Here is an 18,690-nt window from a genome sequence, read left to right as displayed (position 1 = left end):
TTGTAAGTGTTGTGGAGTTTGCAGCGCGTGTGTTGTCAAACTGATGAAGATGTTTTCTTTATTTGCAGCGCGTTTTTCTTTTTGTAAGTGTTGTGGAGTTTGCAGCGCGTGTGTTGTCAAACTGATGAAGATGTTTTCTTTATTTGCAGCGCGTTTTTCTTTTTGTAAGTGTTGTGGAGTTTGCAGCGCATGTGTTGTCAAACTGATGAAGATGTTTTCTTTATTTGCAGCGCGTTTCACTATTTGTAAGTGTTGTGGAGTTTGCAGCGCATGTGTTGTCAAACTGATGAAGATGTTTTCTTTATTTGCAGCGCGTTTCACTATTTGTAAGTGTTGTGGAGTTTGCAGCGCGTGTGTTGTCAAACTGATGAAGATGTTTTCTTTATTTGCAGCGCGTTTCACTATTTGTAAGTGTTGTGGAGTTTGCAGCGCATGTGTTGTCAAATTGATGAAGATGTTTTCTTTATTTGCAGCGCGTTTCACTATTTGTAAGTGTTGTGGAGTTTGCAGCGCATGTGTTGTCAAACTGATGAAGATGTTTTCTTTATTTGCAGCGCGTTTTTCTTTTTTGTAAGTGTTGTGGAGTTTGCAGCGCATATGTGTTGTCAAACTGATGAAGATGTTTTCTTTATTTGCAGCGCGTTTCACTATTTGTAAGTGTTGTGGAGTTTGCAGCGCGTGTGTTGTCAAACTGATGAAGATGTTTTCTTTATTTGCAGCGCGTTTCACTATTTGTAAGTGTTGTGGAGTTTGCAGCGCATGTGTTGTCAAACTGATGAAGATGTTTTCTTTATTTGCAGCGCGTTTCACTATTTGTAAGTGTTGTGGAGTTTGCAGCGCATGTGTTGTCAAATTGATGAAGATGTTTTCTTTATTTGCAGCGCGTTTCACTATTTGTAAGTGTTGTGGAGTTTGCAGCGCATGTGTTGTCAAACTGATGAAGATGTTTTCTTTATTTGCAGCGCGTTTTTCTTTTTGTAAGTGTTGTGGAGTTTGCAGCGCATATGTGTTGTCAAACTGATGAAGATGTTTTCTTTATTTGCAGCGCGTTTCACTATTTGTAAGTGTTGTGGAGTTTGCAGCGCATGTGTTGTCAAATTGATGAAGATGTTTTCTTTATTTGCAGCGCGTTTCACTATTTGTAAGTGTTGTGGAGTTTGCAGCGCATGTGTTGTCAAACTGATGAAGATGTTTTCTTTATTTGCAGCGCGTTTCACTATTTGTAAGTGTTGTGGAGTTTGCAGCGCATGTGTTGTCAAATTGATGAAGATGTTTTCTTTATTTGCAGCGCGTTTCACTATTTGTAAGTGTTGTGGAGTTTGCAGCGCATGTGTTGTCAAATTGATGAAGATGTTTTCTTTATTTGCAGCGCGTTTCACTATTTGTAAGTGTTGTGGAGTTTGCAGCGCATGTGTTGTCAAACTGATGAAGATGTTTTCTTTATTTGCAGCGCGTTTCACTATTTGTAAGTGTTGTGGAGTTTGCAGCGCATGTGTGTTGTCAAACTGATGAAGATGTTTTCTTTATTTGCAGCGCGTTTCACTATTTGTAAGTGTTGTGGAGTTTGCAGCGCATGTGTTGTCAAACTGATGAAGATGTTTTCTTTATTTGCAGCGCGTTTTTCTTTTTGTAAGTGTTGTGGAGTTTGCAGCGCATATGTGTTGTCAAACTGATGAAGATGTTTTCTTTATTTGCAGCGCGTTTCACTATTTGTAAGTGTTGTGGAGTTTGCAGCGCATGTGTTGTCAAACTGATGAAGATGTTTTCTTTATTTGCAGCGCGTTTTTCTTTTTGTAAGTGTTGTGGAGTTTGCAGCGCATATGTGTTGTCAAACTGATGAAGATGTTTTCTTTATTTGCAGCGCGTTTCACTATTTGTAAGTGTTGTGGAGTTTGCAGCGCGTGTGTTGTCAAACTGATGAAGATGTTTTCTTTATTTGCAGCGCGTTTCACTATTTGTAAGTGTTGTGGAGTTTGCAGCGCATATGTGTTGTCAAACTGATGAAGATGTTTTCTTTATTTGCAGCGCGTTTCACTATTTGTAAGTGTTGTGGAGTTTGCAGCGCGTGTGTTGTCAAATTGATGAAGATGTTTTCTTTATTTGCAGCGCGTTTCACTATTTGTAAGTGTTGTGGAGTTTGCAGCGCATGTGTTGTCAAACTGATGAAGATGTTTTCTTTATTTGCAGCGCGTTTCACTATTTGTAAGTGTTGTGGAGTTTGCAGCGCGTGTGTTGTCAAACTGATGAAGATGTTTTCTTTATTTGCAGCGCGTTTCACTATTTGTAAGTGTTGTGGAGTTTGCAGCGCGTGTGTTGTCAAACTGATGAAGATGTTTTCTTTATTTGCAGCGCGTTTTTCTTTTTGTAAGTGTTGTGGAGTTTGCAGCGCATATGTGTTGTCAAACTGATGAAGATGTTTTCTTTATTTGCAGCGCGTTTTTCTTTTTGTAAGTGTTGTGGAGTTTGCAGCGCATGTGTGTTGTCAAACTGATGAAGATGTTTTCTTTATTTGCAGCGCGTTTCACTATTTGTAAGTGTTGTGGAGTTTGCAGCGCATGTGTTGTCAAACTGATGAAGATGTTTTCTTTATTTGCAGCGCGTTTCACTATTTGTAAGTGTTGTGGAGTTTGCAGCGCATATGTGTTGTCAAACTGATGAAGATGTTTTCTTTATTTGTTGTCAAATGTGTGTTGTCTGATGAAGATGTTTTCTTTATTTGCAGCGCGTTTGTGTTGTGGAGTTTGCAGCGCATGTGTTGTCAAACTGATGAAGATGTTTTCTTTATTTGCAGCGCGTTTCACTATTTGTAAGTGTTGTGGAGTTTGCAGCGCATGTGTTGTCAAACTGATGAAGATGTTTTCTTTATTTGCAGCGCGTTTCACTATTTGTAAGTGTTGTGGAGTTTGCAGCGCATATGTGTTGTCAAACTGATGAAGATGTTTTCTTTATTTGCAGCGCGTTTTTCTTTTTGTAAGTGTTGTGGAGTTTGCAGCGCATATGTGTTGTCAAACTGATGAAGATGTTTTCTTTATTTGCAGCGCGTTTCACTATTTGTAAGTGTTGTGGAGTTTGCAGCGCATGTGTTGTCAAACTGATGAAGATGTTTTCTTTATTTGCAGCGCGTTTCACTATTTGTAAGTGTTGTGGAGTTTGCAGCGCATGTGTTGTCAAACTGATGAAGATGTTTTCTTTATTTGCAGCGCGTTTCACTATTTGTAAGTGTTGTGGAGTTTGCAGCGCATGTGTTGTCAAACTGATGAAGATGTTTTCTTTATTTGCAGCGCGTTTCACTATTTGTAAGTGTTGTGGAGTTTGCAGCGCATGTGTTGTCAAACTGATGAAGATGTTTTCTTTATTTGCAGCGCGTTTCACTATTTGTAAGTGTTGTGGAGTTTGCAGCGCATGTGTTGTCAAACTGATGAAGATGTTTTCTTTATTTGCAGCGCGTTTCACTATTTGTAAGTGTTGTGGAGTTTGCAGCGCATGTGTGTTGTCAAACTGATGAAGATGTTTTCTTTATTTGCAGCGCGTTTCACTATTTGTAAGTGTTGTGGAGTTTGCAGCGCATGTGTTGTCAAACTGATGAAGATGTTTTCTTTATTTGCAGCGCGTTTCACTATTTGTAAGTGTTGTGGAGTTTGCAGCGCATATGTGTTGTCAAACTGATGAAGATGTTTTCTTTATTTGCAGCGCGTTTCACTATTTGTAAGTGTTGTGGAGTTTGCAGCGCGTGTGTTGTCAAACTGATGAAGATGTTTTCTTTATTTGCAGCGCGTTTCACTATTTGTAAGTGTTGTGGAGTTTGCAGCGCATATGTGTTGTCAAACTGATGAAGATGTTTTCTTTATTTGCAGCGCGTTTCACTATTTGTAAGTGTTGTGGAGTTTGCAGCGCGTGTGTTGTCAAACTGATGAAGATGTTTTCTTTATTTGCAGCGCGTTTCACTATTTGTAAGTGTTGTGGAGTTTGCAGCGCATATGTGTTGTCAAACTGATGAAGATGTTTTCTTTATTTGCAGCGCGTTTCACTATTTGTAAGTGTTGTGGAGTTTGCAGCGCGTGTGTTGTCAAACTGATGAAGATGTTTTCTTTATTTGCAGCGCGTTTCACTATTTGTAAGTGTTGTGGAGTTTGCAGCGCGTGTGTTGTCAAACTGATGAAGATGTTTTCTTTATTTGCAGCGCGTTTTTCTTTTTGTAAGTGTTGTGGAGTTTGCAGCGCATATGTGTTGTCAAACTGATGAAGATGTTTTCTTTATTTGCAGCGCGTTTCACTATTTGTAAGTGTTGTGGAGTTTGCAGCGCATGTGTGTTGTCAAACTGATGAAGATGTTTTCTTTATTTGCAGCGCGTTTCACTATTTGTAAGTGTTGTGGAGTTTGCAGCGCATGTGTTGTCAAACTGATGAAGATGTTTTCTTTATTTGCAGCGCGTTTCACTATTTGTAAGTGTTGTGGAGTTTGCAGCGCATGTGTGTTGTCAAACTGATGAAGATGTTTTCTTTATTTGCAGCGCGTTTCACTATTTGTAAGTGTTGTGGAGTTTGCAGCGCATGTGTTGTCAAACTGATGAAGATGTTTTCTTTATTTGCAGCGCGTTTCACTATTTGTAAGTGTTGTGGAGTTTGCAGCGCATATGTGTTGTCAAACTGATGAAGATGTTTTCTTTATTTGCAGCGCGTTTCACTATTTGTAAGTGTTGTGGAGTTTGCAGCGCATGTGTTGTCAAACTGATGAAGATGTTTTCTTTATTTGCAGCGCGTTTCACTATTTGTAAGTGTTGTGGAGTTTGCAGCGCGTGTGTTGTCAAACTGATGAAGATGTTTTCTTTATTTGCAGCGCGTTTCACTATTTGTAAGTGTTGTGGAGTTTGCAGCGCGTGTGTTGTCAAACTGATGAAGATGTTTTCTTTATTTGCAGCGCGTTTCACTATTTGTAAGTGTTGTGGAGTTTGCAGCGCGTGTGTTGTCAAACTGATGAAGATGTTTTCTTTATTTGCAGCGCGTTTCACTATTTGTAAGTGTTGTGGAGTTTGCAGCGCATGTGTTGTCAAACTGATGAAGATGTTTTCTTTATTTGCAGCGCGTTTCACTATTTGTAAGTGTTGTGGAGTTTGCAGCGCGTGTGTTGTCAAACTGATGAAGATGTTTTCTTTATTTGCAGCGCGTTTCACTATTTGTAAGTGTTGTGGAGTTTGCAGCGCATATGTGTTGTCAAACTGATGAAGATGTTTTCTTTATTTGCAGCGCGTTTCACTATTTGTAAGTGTTGTGGAGTTTGCAGCGCATGTGTTGTCAAACTGATGAAGATGTTTTCTTTATTTGCAGCGCGTTTCACTATTTGTAAGTGTTGTGGAGTTTGCAGCGCGTGTGTTGTCAAACTGATGAAGATGTTTTCTTTATTTGCAGCGCGTTTCACTATTTGTAAGTGTTGTGGAGTTTGCAGCGCGTGTGTTGTCAAACTGATGAAGATGTTTTCTTTATTTGCAGCGCGTTTCACTATTTGTAAGTGTTGTGGAGTTTGCAGCGCATGTGTTGTCAAACTGATGAAGATGTTTTCTTTATTTGCAGCGCGTTTCACTATTTGTAAGTGTTGTGGAGTTTGCAGCGCATATGTGTTGTCAAACTGATGAAGATGTTTTCTTTATTTGCAGCGCGTTTCACTATTTGTAAGTGTTGTGGAGTTTGCAGCGCGTGTGTTGTCAAACTGATGAAGATGTTTTCTTTATTTGCAGCGCGTTTCACTATTTGTAAGTGTTGTGGAGTTTGCAGCGCGTGTGTTGTCAAACTGATGAAGATGTTTTCTTTATTTGCAGCGCGTTTCACTATTTGTAAGTGTTGTGGAGTTTGCAGCGCGTGTGTTGTCAAACTGATGAAGATGTTTTCTTTATTTGCAGCGCGTTTCACTATTTGTAAGTGTTGTGGAGTTTGCAGCGCGTGTGTTGTCAAACTGATGAAGATGTTTTCTTTATTTGCAGCGCGTTTCACTATTTGTAAGTGTTGTGGAGTTTGCAGCGCGTGTGTTGTCAAACTGATGAAGATGTTTTCTTTATTTGCAGCGCGTTTCACCATTTGTAAGTGTTGTGGAGTTTGCAGCGCATATGTGTTGTCAAACTGATGAAGATGTTTTCTTTATTTGCAGCGCGTTTCACTATTTGTAAGTGTTGTGGAGTTTGCAGCGCGTGTGTTGTCAAACTGATGAAGATGTTTTCTTTATTTGCAGCGCGTTTCACTATTTGTAAGTGTTGTGGAGTTTGCAGCGCGTGTGTTGTCAAACTGATGAAGATGTTTTCTTTATTTGCAGCGCGTTTCACTATTTGTAAGTGTTGTGGAGTTTGCAGCGCATATGTGTTGTCAAACTGATGAAGATGTTTTCTTTATTTGCAGCGCGTTTCACTATTTGTAAGTGTTGTGGAGTTTGCAGCGCATATGTGTTGTCAAACTGATGAAGATGTTTTCTTTATTTGCAGCGCGTTTCACTATTTGTAAGTGTTGTGGAGTTTGCAGCGCGTGTGTTGTCAAACTGATGAAGATGTTTTCTTTATTTGCAGCGCGTTTCACTATTTGTAAGTGTTGTGGAGTTTGCAGCGCATGTGTTGTCAAACTGATGAAGATGTTTTCTTTATTTGCAGCGCGTTTTTCTTTTTGTAAGTGTTGTGGAGTTTGCAGCGCATATGTGTTGTCAAACTGATGAAGATGTTTTCTTTATTTGCAGCGCGTTTTTCTATTTGTAAGTGTTGTGGAGTTTGCAGCGCATATGTGTTGTCAAACTGATGAAGATGTTTTCTTTATTTGCAGCGCGTTTCACTATTTGTAAGTGTTGTGGAGTTTGCAGCGCGTGTGTTGTCAAACTGATGAAGATGTTTTCTTTATTTGCAGCGCGTTTCACCATTTGTAAGTGTTGTGGAGTTTGCAGCGCATGTGTTGTCAAACTGATGAAGATGTTTTCTTTATTTGCAGCGCGTTTTTCTTTTTGTAAGTGTTGTGGAGTTTGCAGCGCATGTGTTGTCAAACTGATGAAGATGTTTTCTTTATTTGCAGCGCGTTTCACTATTTGTAAGTGTTGTGGAGTTTGCAGTGCATGTGTTGTCAAACTGATGAAGATGTTTTCTTTATTTGCAGCGCGTTTCACTATTTGTAAGTGTTGTGGAGTTTGCAGCGCATATGTGTTGTCAAACTGATGAAGATGTTTTCTTTATTTGCAGCGCGTTTCACTATTTGTAAGTGTTGTGGAGTTTGCAGCGCATATGTGTTGTCAAACTGATGAAGATGTTTTCTTTATTTGCAGCGCGTTTTTCTTTTTGTAAGTGTTGTGGAGTTTGCAGCGCATGTGTTGTCAAACTGATGAAGATGTTTTCTTTATTTGCAGCGCGTTTCACTATTTGTAAGTGTTGTGGAGTTTGCAGCGCATGTGTTGTCAAACTGATGAAGATGTTTTCTTTATTTGCAGCGCGTTTCACTATTTGTAAGTGTTGTGGAGTTTGCAGCGCATATGTGTTGTCAAACTGATGAAGATGTTTTCTTTATTTGCAGCGCGTTTCACTATTTGTAAGTGTTGTGGAGTTTGCAGCGCATGTGTTGTCAAACTGATGAAGATGTTTTCTTTATTTGCAGCGCGTTTCACTATTTGTAAGTGTTGTGGAGTTTGCAGCGCATGTGTTGTCAAATTGATGAAGATGTTTTCTTTATTTGCAGCGCGTTTTTCTTTTTGTAAGTGTTGTGGAGTTTGCAGCGCATGTGTTGTCAAACTGATGAAGATGTTTTCTTTATTTGCAGCGCGTTTCACTATTTGTAAGTGTTGTGGAGTTTGCAGCGCATATGTGTTGTCAAACTGATGAAGATGTTTTCTTTATTTGCAGCGCGTTTCACTATTTGTAAGTGTTGTGGAGTTTGCAGCGCATGTGTTGTCAAACTGATGAAGATGTTTTCTTTATTTGCAGCGCGTTTCACTATTTGTAAGTGTTGTGGAGTTTGCAGCGCATGTGTTGTCAAATTGATGAAGATGTTTTCTTTATTTGCAGCGCGTGTCTCTTTTTGTTAGTGTTGTGGAGTTTGCAGCGCATGTGTTGTCAAACTGATGAAGATGTTTTCTTTATTTGCAGCGCGTTTCACTATTTGTAAGTGTTGTGGAGTTTGCAGCGCATGTGTTGTCAAACTGATGAAGATGTTTTCTTTATTTGCAGCGCGTTTCACTATTTGTAAGTGTTGTGGAGTTTGCAGCGCATGTGTGTTGTCAAACTGATGAAGATGTTTTCTTTATTTGCAGCGCGTTTCACTATTTGTAAGTGTTGTGGAGTTTGCAGCGCATGTGTGTTGTCAAACTGATGAAGATGTTTTCTTTATTTGCAGCGCGTTTCACTATTTGTAAGTGTTGTGGAGTTTGCAGCGCATGTGTTGTCAAATTGATGAAGATGTTTTCTTTATTTGCAGCGCGTTTTTCTTTTTGTAAGTGTTGTGGAGTTTGCAGCGCATGTGTTGTCAAACTGATGAAGATGTTTTCTTTATTTGCAGCGCGTTTCACTATTTGTAAGTGTTGTGGAGTTTGCAGCGCATGTGTTGTCAAACTGATGAAGATGTTTTCTTTATTTGCAGCGCGTTTCACTATTTGTAAGTGTTGTGGAGTTTGCAGCGCATGTGTTGTCAAATTGATGAAGATGTTTTCTTTATTTGCAGCGCGTTTTTCTTTTTGTAAGTGTTGTGGAGTTTGCAGCGCGTGTGTTGTCAAACTGATGAAGATGTTTTCTTTATTTGCAGCGCGTTTTTCTTTTTGTAAGTGTTGTGGAGTTTGCAGCGCATGTGTTGTCAAATTGATGAAGATGTTTTCTTTATTTGCAGCGCGTTTTTCTTTTTGTAAGTGTTGTGGAGTTTGCAGCGCATGTGTTGTCAAATTGATGAAGATGTTTTCTTTATTTGCAGCGCGTTTTTCTTTTTGTAAGTGTTGTGGAGTTTGCAGCGCATATGTGTTGTCAAACTGATGAAGATGTTTTCTTTATTTGCAGCGCGTTTCACTATTTGTAAGTGTTGTGGAGTTTGCAGCGCATGTGTTGTCAAATTGATGAAGATGTTTTCTTTATTTGCAGCGCGTTTCACTATTTGTAAGTGTTGTGGAGTTTGCAGCGCATGTGTTGTCAAACTGATGAAGATGTTTTCTTTATTTGCAGCGCGTTTCACTATTTGTAAGTGTTGTGGAGTTTGCAGCGCATGTGTTGTCAAATTGATGAAGATGTTTTCTTTATTTGCAGCGCGTTTTTCTTTTTGTAAGTGTTGTGGAGTTTGCAGCGCATGTGTTGTCAAATTGATGAAGATGTTTTCTTTATTTGCAGCGCGTTTCACTATTTGTAAGTGTTGTGGAGTTTGCAGCGCATGTGTTGTCAAATTGATGAAGATGTTTTCTTTATTTGCAGCGCGTTTTTCTTTTTGTAAGTGTTGTGGAGTTTGCAGCGCATGTGTTGTCAAACTGATGAAGATGTTTTCTTTATTTGCAGCGCGTTTCACTATTTGTAAGTGTTGTGGAGTTTGCAGCGCATGTGTTGTCAAACTGATGAAGATGTTTTCTTTATTTGCAGCGCGTTTTTCTTTTTGTAAGTGTTGTGGAGTTTGCAGCGCATGTGTTGTCAAATTGATGAAGATGTTTTCTTTATTTGCAGCGCGTTTTTCTTTTTGTAAGTGTTGTGGAGTTTGCAGCGCATGTGTTGTCAAACTGATGAAGATGTTTTCTTTATTTGCAGCGCGTTTCACTATTTGTAAGTGTTGTGGAGTTTGCAGCGCATGTGTTGTCAAACTGATGAAGATGTTTTCTTTATTTGCAGCGCGTTTCACTATTTGTAAGTGTTGTGGAGTTTGCAGCGCATGTGTTGTCAAATTGATGAAGATGTTTTCTTTATTTGCAGCGCGTTTTTCTTTTTGTAAGTGTTGTGGAGTTTGCAGCGCGTGTGTTGTCAAACTGATGAAGATGTTTTCTTTATTTGCAGCGCGTTTTTCTTTTTGTAAGTGTTGTGGAGTTTGCAGCGCATGTGTTGTCAAATTGATGAAGATGTTTTCTTTATTTGCAGCGCGTTTTTCTTTTTGTAAGTGTTGTGGAGTTTGCAGCGCATGTGTTGTCAAATTGATGAAGATGTTTTCTTTATTTGCAGCGCGTTTTTCTTTTTGTAAGTGTTGTGGAGTTTGCAGCGCATGTGTTGTCAAATTGATGAAGATGTTTTCTTTATTTGCAGCGCGTTTCACTATTTGTAAGTGTTGTGGAGTTTGCAGCGCATGTGTTGTCAAACTGATGAAGATGTTTTCTTTATTTGCAGCGCGTTTCACTATTTGTAAGTGTTGTGGAGTTTGCAGCGCATGTGTTGTCAAATTGATGAAGATGTTTTCTTTATTTGCAGCGCGTTTTTCTTTTTGTAAGTGTTGTGGAGTTTGCAGCGCATGTGTTGTCAAATTGATGAAGATGTTTTCTTTATTTGCAGCGCGTTTCACTATTTGTAAGTGTTGTGGAGTTTGCAGCGCATGTGTTGTCAAATTGATGAAGATGTTTTCTTTATTTGCAGCGCGTTTCACTATTTGTAAGTGTTGTGGAGTTTGCAGCGCATGTGTTGTCAAATTGATGAAGATGTTTTCTTTATTTGCAGCGCGTTTCACTATTTGTAAGTGTTGTGGAGTTTGCAGCGCATATGTGTTGTCAAATTGATGAAGATGTTTTCTTTATTTGCAGCGCGTTTCACTATTTGTAAGTGTTGTGGAGTTTGCAGCGCATGTGTTGTCAAACTGATGAAGATGTTTTCTTTATTTGCAGCGCGTTTTTCTTTTTGTAAGTGTTGTGGAGTTTGCAGCGCATGTGTTGTCAAACTGATGAAGATGTTTTCTTTATTTGCAGCGCGTTTCACTATTTGTAAGTGTTGTGGAGTTTGCAGCGCATGTGTTGTCAAATTGATGAAGATGTTTTCTTTATTTGCAGCGCGTTTCACTATTTGTAAGTGTTGTGGAGTTTGCAGCGCATATGTGTTGTCAAACTGATGAAGATGTTTTCTTTATTTGCAGCGCGTTTCACTATTTGTAAGTGTTGTGGAGTTTGCAGCGCATGTGTTGTCAAACTGATGAAGATGTTTTCTCATTTGCAGCGCGTTGAGCTCTCTCGGCCACCGTAATAAAATGATCAAAATTAATGTTCTTATATTGCCTGACTGTGATGTATTTTAGAGGAAGGTGAGGGATTTTTATTGTCCAAACAAAAAAATATAGCAGTGTGGTCACTTAAACAGTAAGACATCACACCGGACTTAATAATTATTTCAGGATTAGTGATTCGGTCCAACAAAGAAGATGCATTTTGACTAACTCTGGTAGGTTCATTCATGAACTGAGTGAGATTGATACTGCTAAACACATCTTTATCATTAGAGGAGGAACGGTCCAGCCAATGACAGCTGAAATAATAAGTTCACTGTGTGTTGCAATAGAGATGAATGTTGACAAAATACAGTTTGTAGAATCAGCAGAAGCAGAAGGCAGGCTGTAGAAGTGACCTAAGGTTAAATGTTTATTGTCATGGAGAATTATGCAAATGAATAGACATTCAAAATTGACAGGTGGTATTACTGGAATCACACACACTGAATTTAAATGAGTAGAAACATGGTAACACCAGCTCCTCTGGAGGGTCTGTCAGCTCTAAATACATATTCAATATTACAGTTTTTTCCAATTGCTAACACACAATTTTTCAAACTAGTCTGGTTTTATCAAAACACTTAACACAATTCACAAAACCACACACCCAAACTGCAAAATACCTCATATATCCTGCAAAATGAAGCACTGCAACCGAAACTACACAGAGCATTATCAAAATCAAACTTTTGCATGAAATGGCACACACTTCATTCATATTACCAGATTTTTGCCTAACCACCTACACACTGTTGGGCATAATGAAAAGCACCCCCATCTTTAGTATGCTTTGCCATAATACTAAAATATGTATCAGATTGTTCACATGCACAGAAATATTTGCAGATACACACACATGCTGTTGCAACATTTTTATTTTTTTTCCTTCACTACAGTAAACAAGTCAGTACAACATAAGCACAGCAGATATATTTACATGGGACTGAACAAAAATATTCTTACAAAAAAAGTAAACGGAAAAAGAAAATTTCTGAAAAAAATATATTACAGTAAAAAAAAAAAAAAAAAAAAAAAAAAAAAAAAAAAGGCAAGAAAAATAATTAGGCAGCATCTTGCCGCACAGCCGGGTCTGGCCACAACGCCTCGTCAACATCACAGGCAATATCTTCCCTTGCCAGACATCGAGGGAAGAAGCGCCTTGAGTGCCTTATCCATCCCTGAATTGCACCCACATCAATCTCATCACATGCCTCTTCCATGGCCTGCACAAGAGGCATGCGCACAAAGGGCTGCCGGTCGTATATCTTCCACCGCCATGCCGAAAAGAATTCTTCTATGGGGTTCAGAAATGGTGAGTATGGTGGGAGGTATTGCACGAGAAATGTTGGGTGGTCAGCAAACCAGTTTTGGACTGGGGCTGCACGATGAAAGCTCACGTTGTCCCATACTACAACGTACCGGTTTCTTTGATGGTCTGCATCATTCATACGCTCTGGTGGTATGAGAATGTTGTGAAGTCTGTCCAGAAATGTGAGAATATGGGCTGTGTTGTATGGTCCAAGTTTGGCATGACGGTGGAGGACACCATGCATATTGGAGATGGCAGCGCACATTGTGATGTTCCCACCACGTTGGCCAGGAACATCTATAATGGCTCTGTGGCCAATGAGGTTTCTCCCCCTTCTTCTGGTCTTTGCTAGGTTGAACCCAGCCTCATCTATAAAGATGAACTCATGTGGGATTGCATGAGCATCCATTTCCAGTACTCCCTGAAAACAAAGAACAAAAATCACTCAATATGGTGTTATCCAGTACACTGGGAAACAATGTTGTGTGTAGTGTACTGCAGTCAATATAGTACTTACATCCACATATGCTCGTCTGAACTCTTTGTTTCTTTGAGAGTTTCTCTCAAACGGCACCTTATAAAGTTGTTTCATTCTGATTTGGTTTCGCTTGAGAATGCGAGCCAATGTGGACAGACTAACTCGTTGAATGTTGTTGAATAAGGTGTTGTCTTGGATGATGTGGCTTTGAATTTCTCGTAATCTGATTTCATTATTTTCCAAAACCAAGTTTACAATGGCAGCTTCCTGTACCCCGGTGAACATTTGGCCCCTTCCTCCACCATGGTGTCGTCTCTCAGTCCTTTAGAAAAAATAAAATAATATATATAGGGCTTGGACAATGCAGCCTAAATATTTTCCCCCACAGTAGAGTACATTGTACAGGAAACTTGTACAGTTCATGAATGGCTGATGTCATACACTAAGTAAACAGGTGTCACCCAACTGATACACTATGACATGGGGTATACTACATGTGTACTACATGAAATTTTGGTTACATACCTGTTCTCCAGTCTAAAGGTCCGGATGACAGAGGCGACAGTAAAACGGCTCAAGTTTGGCTGCACTCTCTGTCCAGCCTCACGCATTGTCAACCCATGGTTGATGACATGATCTACTAAGGTTGCTCTGATTTCATTTGAAAGTGTTTGTCTTCTTTGGCCATGAACTCCTCTACCTGCTCTACCCCTACCTCTCACTCTTCCTCCCCCTCTTATTCTCAACCTCCCTCTTCCTCTTCCTCTTCCTCTTCCTCTCTCTGCAATGTCTTCCATTGTTGTTGTAAAAAAAAAAGGTTCTCACCTGTGGTCTTTCCATAGTGCTTACATCCTGATTGAAGTGTTAACAATTAACCACTGAGGTGTTTGGCCAGGTGGCACATGTAATTGGCCAATTAGCTCATGTAGTGTCATTTTGAATGGCAGTGTTTTGAAATGGCAAACATGTGACTTTATGTCAGATTGTTGTGTCTTATGCAGAGAACTGTATTTAGTGAATTTAAAAAGTGCTATTTTGAAATGCAAAATGTGTGTAAAACAGAAAAGGTGTTTAGACTTTTGGAGACTTGAGAAGAAGTTTTGCTCTCTGTGTGTCAGTTTAAATAATTGTGCTGTGCATGTCATTTTAGTGTGTTAGCAATTGGAAAAAACTGTAATGTCATTGACACTTATTTGATTGTGTAACCATGTTTCAGAGATAGTGACAATATGAGGTTTTTAAAGAAAAACAGGCTCTAAGAAGAACAAATAAAATTGAGAAGAACATTTTTTAAGCCTTTAGAGGAGTCTATATTTCCATCTGAACCAAAAATAAAACTTTGTTATAGAAATGAACAAGGTAATGGAGGATGAAAGTTGCAAGACAACACATTCAATGACACATAAAAAAAAAAAACATAAAAAACAAACAAACAAATACAAGAATATGATCAAAGAGGTCAATGCACTAACAAGAAAAGAAAGAAGCAACTGCAGGTTCAGTCTGTTATAAAATCTAATAAATAAACATAAAGAGGGCTCTGATTAGGCTATTCAACTCAATGATATAAAGATAACCCACTATATTCATTCAAACAAAATAAGAGGGCCAAGATTAACCACACACTGACATAATAGTCAGACACTCATAGTTACGACAGAAATAACATCACTGAGTTCACATTATATGGTAAACTTCAATAAGAGTTCATCCATAAACAGAAAAGCATAAGATATATGAATACAGAGTAAGCTGATGCTGATCGCAGGATAAAAAACAAGCAAAAAAGAAAAAAAAAAGAGTCCCTGATAAAGTTTTGGTCCGGATATAAGCAGGAGGGTGGGGTGATCTTTTGATGACTGGAGCCGTGGGAAGTGGGAAAGGGCTTATTACCAAACAACTGAGTGATCAGCTGATTCAGAAAGGATATATTTCTTCCTTCACTCTTTTCTGAGATATTAACAAAGCAGAGATTAGACAGACAGCTTCTATTTTCAGCATATTCCACTTTCTCACTGAGGTAAGCACTTTCTTTTTCAAGATTTTAGACACATTTTGTCAAATCATCCACGCTTGAGCTCACCCTTTGTTCAAGTTCAGAAACTTGTTCAGAGAGAGAAGAGAAGTAAAAACAAAGGATTGTTTGAAGGGAGCCTTCGGTCTTTTCCATTGGGATGGAGACGGCTGATAAAGGCAAAATGTGCTCAGATCAAATATGAAAACAGCAGCGATTAAAAGTCCAACATTAAAACTAATAATTAGGATGAGCAGATGAAGTAGTGGATATAAAGATTTGCAAAACATTTAAAATTAAAACTTAGTTTAAAATGTTTGAGATTTTAACATGTTTAAATGTTTTGCAACTTTAAGCAATGTAATATTTAAATGTAAAGTATCACTTTATATAAATGAAGCTATCCATTATGTCTCCTTGATCATCTAAATGTGAGGTAAGTTGTAATTTTTACTTGCTTTACCCAAGGCAAAAAAAGCCATGCAAGGTGTTTTCACATCTGTCCTTTTCAGGGGTCTGAGTGTGTTTCATGTGATTTTTGACCCATATGTACATTCTAAACGATCCCAGTTCCCCTAAAATGAACCGAGCCGAGACCATCTCAGGAGGTGGTCTGAGTACAAATGAGTACGCTTTCATCTAAACAACAATCTGAACACAAACAGATCTGGGCTCTTTTGTTTTTCCGCTCGTGATTTCCAGTGTAGTTTAGTCATCAGACGCCTCCATACAAATCAGCTTTTCATCATGCTGCTGCTCCTCTCAGATCTCCAACACTTGTTTGTGATTTTAAGAGGTTTCAAACTGTGTAAGAGAGACACGCCTTCATGCCTCGCAGTTTAATTTTTATACGAGCGCACAAACCTGTAGCGCATGCACAGAAAACAACTTCTGGAGAACATTATTGTCTTAATTATGATCTTTTTATATATCACTAAAATACATGTTTAATATTTAAGATCATTAGTGCCGTGGTGTTTTAATGGTTTCGTCAGAATGACCCATTCTCTTACTTGAATGCTGCTTTTAGCTATACCTATACTCTACATGGAAAATTAAAGCAGTTTATTATTTGCATCTTTCTTTTATTGTATTTGTACTTGTTTTTTCTATCATTCTGCAATAAAAAAAAAAAAACTGGAATTAAGAGAAACAATTAAAAATAGCCTAAATGTTATTTAGAAAGATGGATGTGTAATATAGTGCAAGAATATGGATGAAATATTGCAACAAAATTTATATTTTTGTGCAAAAGATAATCAAGAATAAAGCTCATTCAAGAGCATTTGCAGCAATGTCATATTACAAAAAAAATAAATAAATAACATTAATCTTTACAAACAAACACTGAACTGGATAGATCTAAAAAAGCAACAGTATGAACAAAGAGGTCTGAGAACACTTTCCTGTTTAATTGGACTATAAAAAACATCCGAGTCCTCTTTCAGGAACAGTAACAGTGTGAACGTGAAGAGAACTGGATCCTTTTTCACTTGGTTCACCTCTTAGTGGGTCTGAGTTTGGTTCTTTTAATGAAGACTCAAGTGTGAGTGTAGACTTTAAGTTATAGAGGTTTTTCCCGTCAATACATGTTCATTTGAATGTGGACAATGCTCAGCAAACATAGACTCGTGTGGAAACGATCGCTGCACTGCAACTGGAATACACTGCCGGGCTGCATCCGTGTGCAGTGTGAACACTTTAATACACTATCACGGGTATGGAAAAAATGAGAGAGAAAAAAACGCACCACATACGCACTGCAGATGGAGTATGTGTGAAACGGGTGTTTGTGTCCAATATCACCACATTTACAACATCAAAGTCTCCGTACTAGTGTATACCCGAAAAGACACATTGAGTGTTTTAGTGGAGAGATCAAAACATGTAAACTCGTCTCCTGAAAGACAGCACAGGTTTAAATGCAGCATTTTCACAACCTAACAATCTCTTTTTTAGTGCTGTCAATGTTGCCAAATCTAGTCAGCTCTTTAATAATGACCTCATTACTGATGAACGAGGGTATATTAGAGATCATCATTTTAGTTGCCAGTGCCTACAGTGGTGTAACAGGCATGTATGTTTCATTAATCCATATTCCACTTTCAATCATGTTGTTTTACTTGATTTTCCTTTTTCAAAAAGACGACACCTGCCTTATTCAGTCTTGAAGCAGAACTAATATTTTCATGATCAATCTTGGCCACAGCAAGGAGAAAATCCTCGATAGAGGGATTCGCCTCCGGGACACACCTGAAAACAATTCAGAGGATCTCCATTCTGGTTTTTCATTGATATCAAGATTAACTTCGCCATGGTGTGTCACACTTATTATTCAAAGATTTCTTGTTAAAAGCTTTTACAGTTTTAAGAAATGGTTATGGGTAGGTTTTCATTTTAATGTTATATTTTTACTAAAATTGTCATTTCCCTACACATTTCTGTCCATTATGTTTTATTCTTTGAACATTCTGTATAAAATGGGTATGTTTAGGTTCAGTATAACTGTATAAATGAATCCCTACATATTAACTATGAGAGCAGCTGCACATTTAGTCTAGAACCACAATAACATCAAGAATCACAATAACAGGCTCAGATCTCCTCGTTCATCTTGTGCCGATGGTTTTGTGTGGATTTGAGCACAATTGCTGTGTTCACATGTGCCTAAACAAACCCAAAAGGTGTCAGGATCATTAACAAACGCTCTAAACGAGTCGGGTCTAAAAACACAGTTTAATCAAGCTTTGTCTTATCAATGGGAAACTTTTATTTGCTCACCCTGAATGTTTTTCAGTATCTTCAGTGTTACCACTGAAACTTATTGTAAAATTAATTCATACTGTATTGCTTTGTTTTGATAGATTCACCCATCCATCTGCAGCCACGTCATTTTAACCAGGAAAGACTATGGCGGGAAGTCAAAAGTCTGAAAACGAAAAACACAGTAAGATTTTTAATGTTTTTAAAAGAAGTTTCGTCTGCTTACCATAGCTGCGTTTATTTAATTAAAAGACAGTAATATTGTGAAATATTATTACAATTTAAAATAACTGTTTTCTGTTTGAATATATTTTATAAATAATTTATTTCTGTGATCAAAGCTGAATTTTCAGCATCATTACCAAAGTCCCTTTAAGACATTTCACTCAGCGACCATCTTTGAAATGCGCGTCTCCTGTGCCTCATTTCTGAGGCGCGCGCTTCTAACGGCCGCTGCAGTGACGCGATGACTTTACCAGTCGGCGATTGGCTCTTATTTAGAAGGCGGGGCTTATTCCGCCATATTGCGCGTTTCACTTTAGTCTTTGATCATTACTCCAGTCTTTAGTGTCACATGATCCTTCAGAAATCATTATATATTCTATATACATCTTAATGTGTAGGTAATAAAAATACTGATCTCTGCCTAGATTATATTTTTGTATTAAATCTGAAAAATCTGTGAAATTGTTGTCCAAGAACAGATGATGTAAATGTGTGATGCCGGCATTTTTCCAATTTTTATTATGATAAGGAGATTTATTAATGGTGAAATCCAGGTTGTGCCAAATAGGAGAGGTGTTATTGGATTATGAGTTATTTTATTACTTTTCCACCATGCTAATAATGTTGTACGAATTGTCATGTTGTTGTATAAACTGTGAACCTTAATTACATCAGTAATGTATGGTAAGTCAGATAATGATTTTTTTTTTTTTTACATTCTGCCTGTTCTAAATCTAACCATGGGTTC

At 38.2% G+C, this 18,690-nt stretch overlaps 2 protein-coding genes across 4 annotated transcripts in view; one reads left to right on the top strand and one right to left on the bottom strand.

Moving 5' to 3' along the window:
* Positions 1-18,690, top strand: part of LOC137015340 (ubiquitin carboxyl-terminal hydrolase 2-like) — a 53,946-nt gene that overhangs the window by 7,974 nt on the left and 27,282 nt on the right. For 2 of the 3 annotated variants that reach the window (XM_067380239.1, XM_067380236.1), the window contains exon 2: positions 17,819-17,901. In XM_067380239.1, coding sequence (XP_067236340.1) covers positions 17,865-17,901 — 37 coding nt within the window. In that variant the 5' untranslated portion in view covers positions 17,819-17,864. Of the gene's footprint in view, positions 1-17,130; positions 17,272-17,818; positions 17,902-18,690 lie in introns of those variants that run through there. The other variant, XM_067380238.1, reaches the window with a different exon arrangement.
* Positions 12,264-15,955, bottom strand: LOC137015292 (uncharacterized). Its single transcript, XM_067380152.1, has 3 exons — positions 12,980-15,955; positions 12,573-12,883; positions 12,264-12,447 (listed from the first exon to the last, which is right to left on the bottom strand). The coding sequence occupies exons 1-3, from the start codon at positions 13,223-13,225 to the stop codon at positions 12,357-12,359; spliced, it is 648 nt and encodes a 215-aa protein (XP_067236253.1). The 5' UTR covers positions 13,226-15,955; the 3' UTR covers positions 12,264-12,356.

Source organism: Chanodichthys erythropterus, chromosome 24 (genome assembly GCF_024489055.1).
Source record: "Chanodichthys erythropterus isolate Z2021 chromosome 24, ASM2448905v1, whole genome shotgun sequence".
Lineage (NCBI taxonomy): Eukaryota > Metazoa > Chordata > Actinopteri > Cypriniformes > Xenocyprididae > Chanodichthys > Chanodichthys erythropterus.
Note: the sequence above shows the minus strand (reverse complement) of the source record. Positions and strands in the feature narration are given on the sequence as shown.

Bases quoted from the DNA above. Each gene is read 5' to 3' on its own strand.
- LOC137015292 (XM_067380152.1), bottom strand. From the start codon at position 13,225: ATGTTCACCGGGGTACAGGAAGCTGCCATTGTAAACTTGGTTTTGGAA. The intron at 12,884-12,979 runs GTAAGTACTATA...CTTTGTTTTCAG, and splicing joins TCAGACGAGCATATGTGGAT to GGAGTACTGGAAATGGATGC. The intron at 12,448-12,572 runs GTACGTTGTAGT...TGAACCCCATAG, and splicing joins GCAGACCATCAAAGAAACCG to AAGAATTCTTTTCGGCATGG.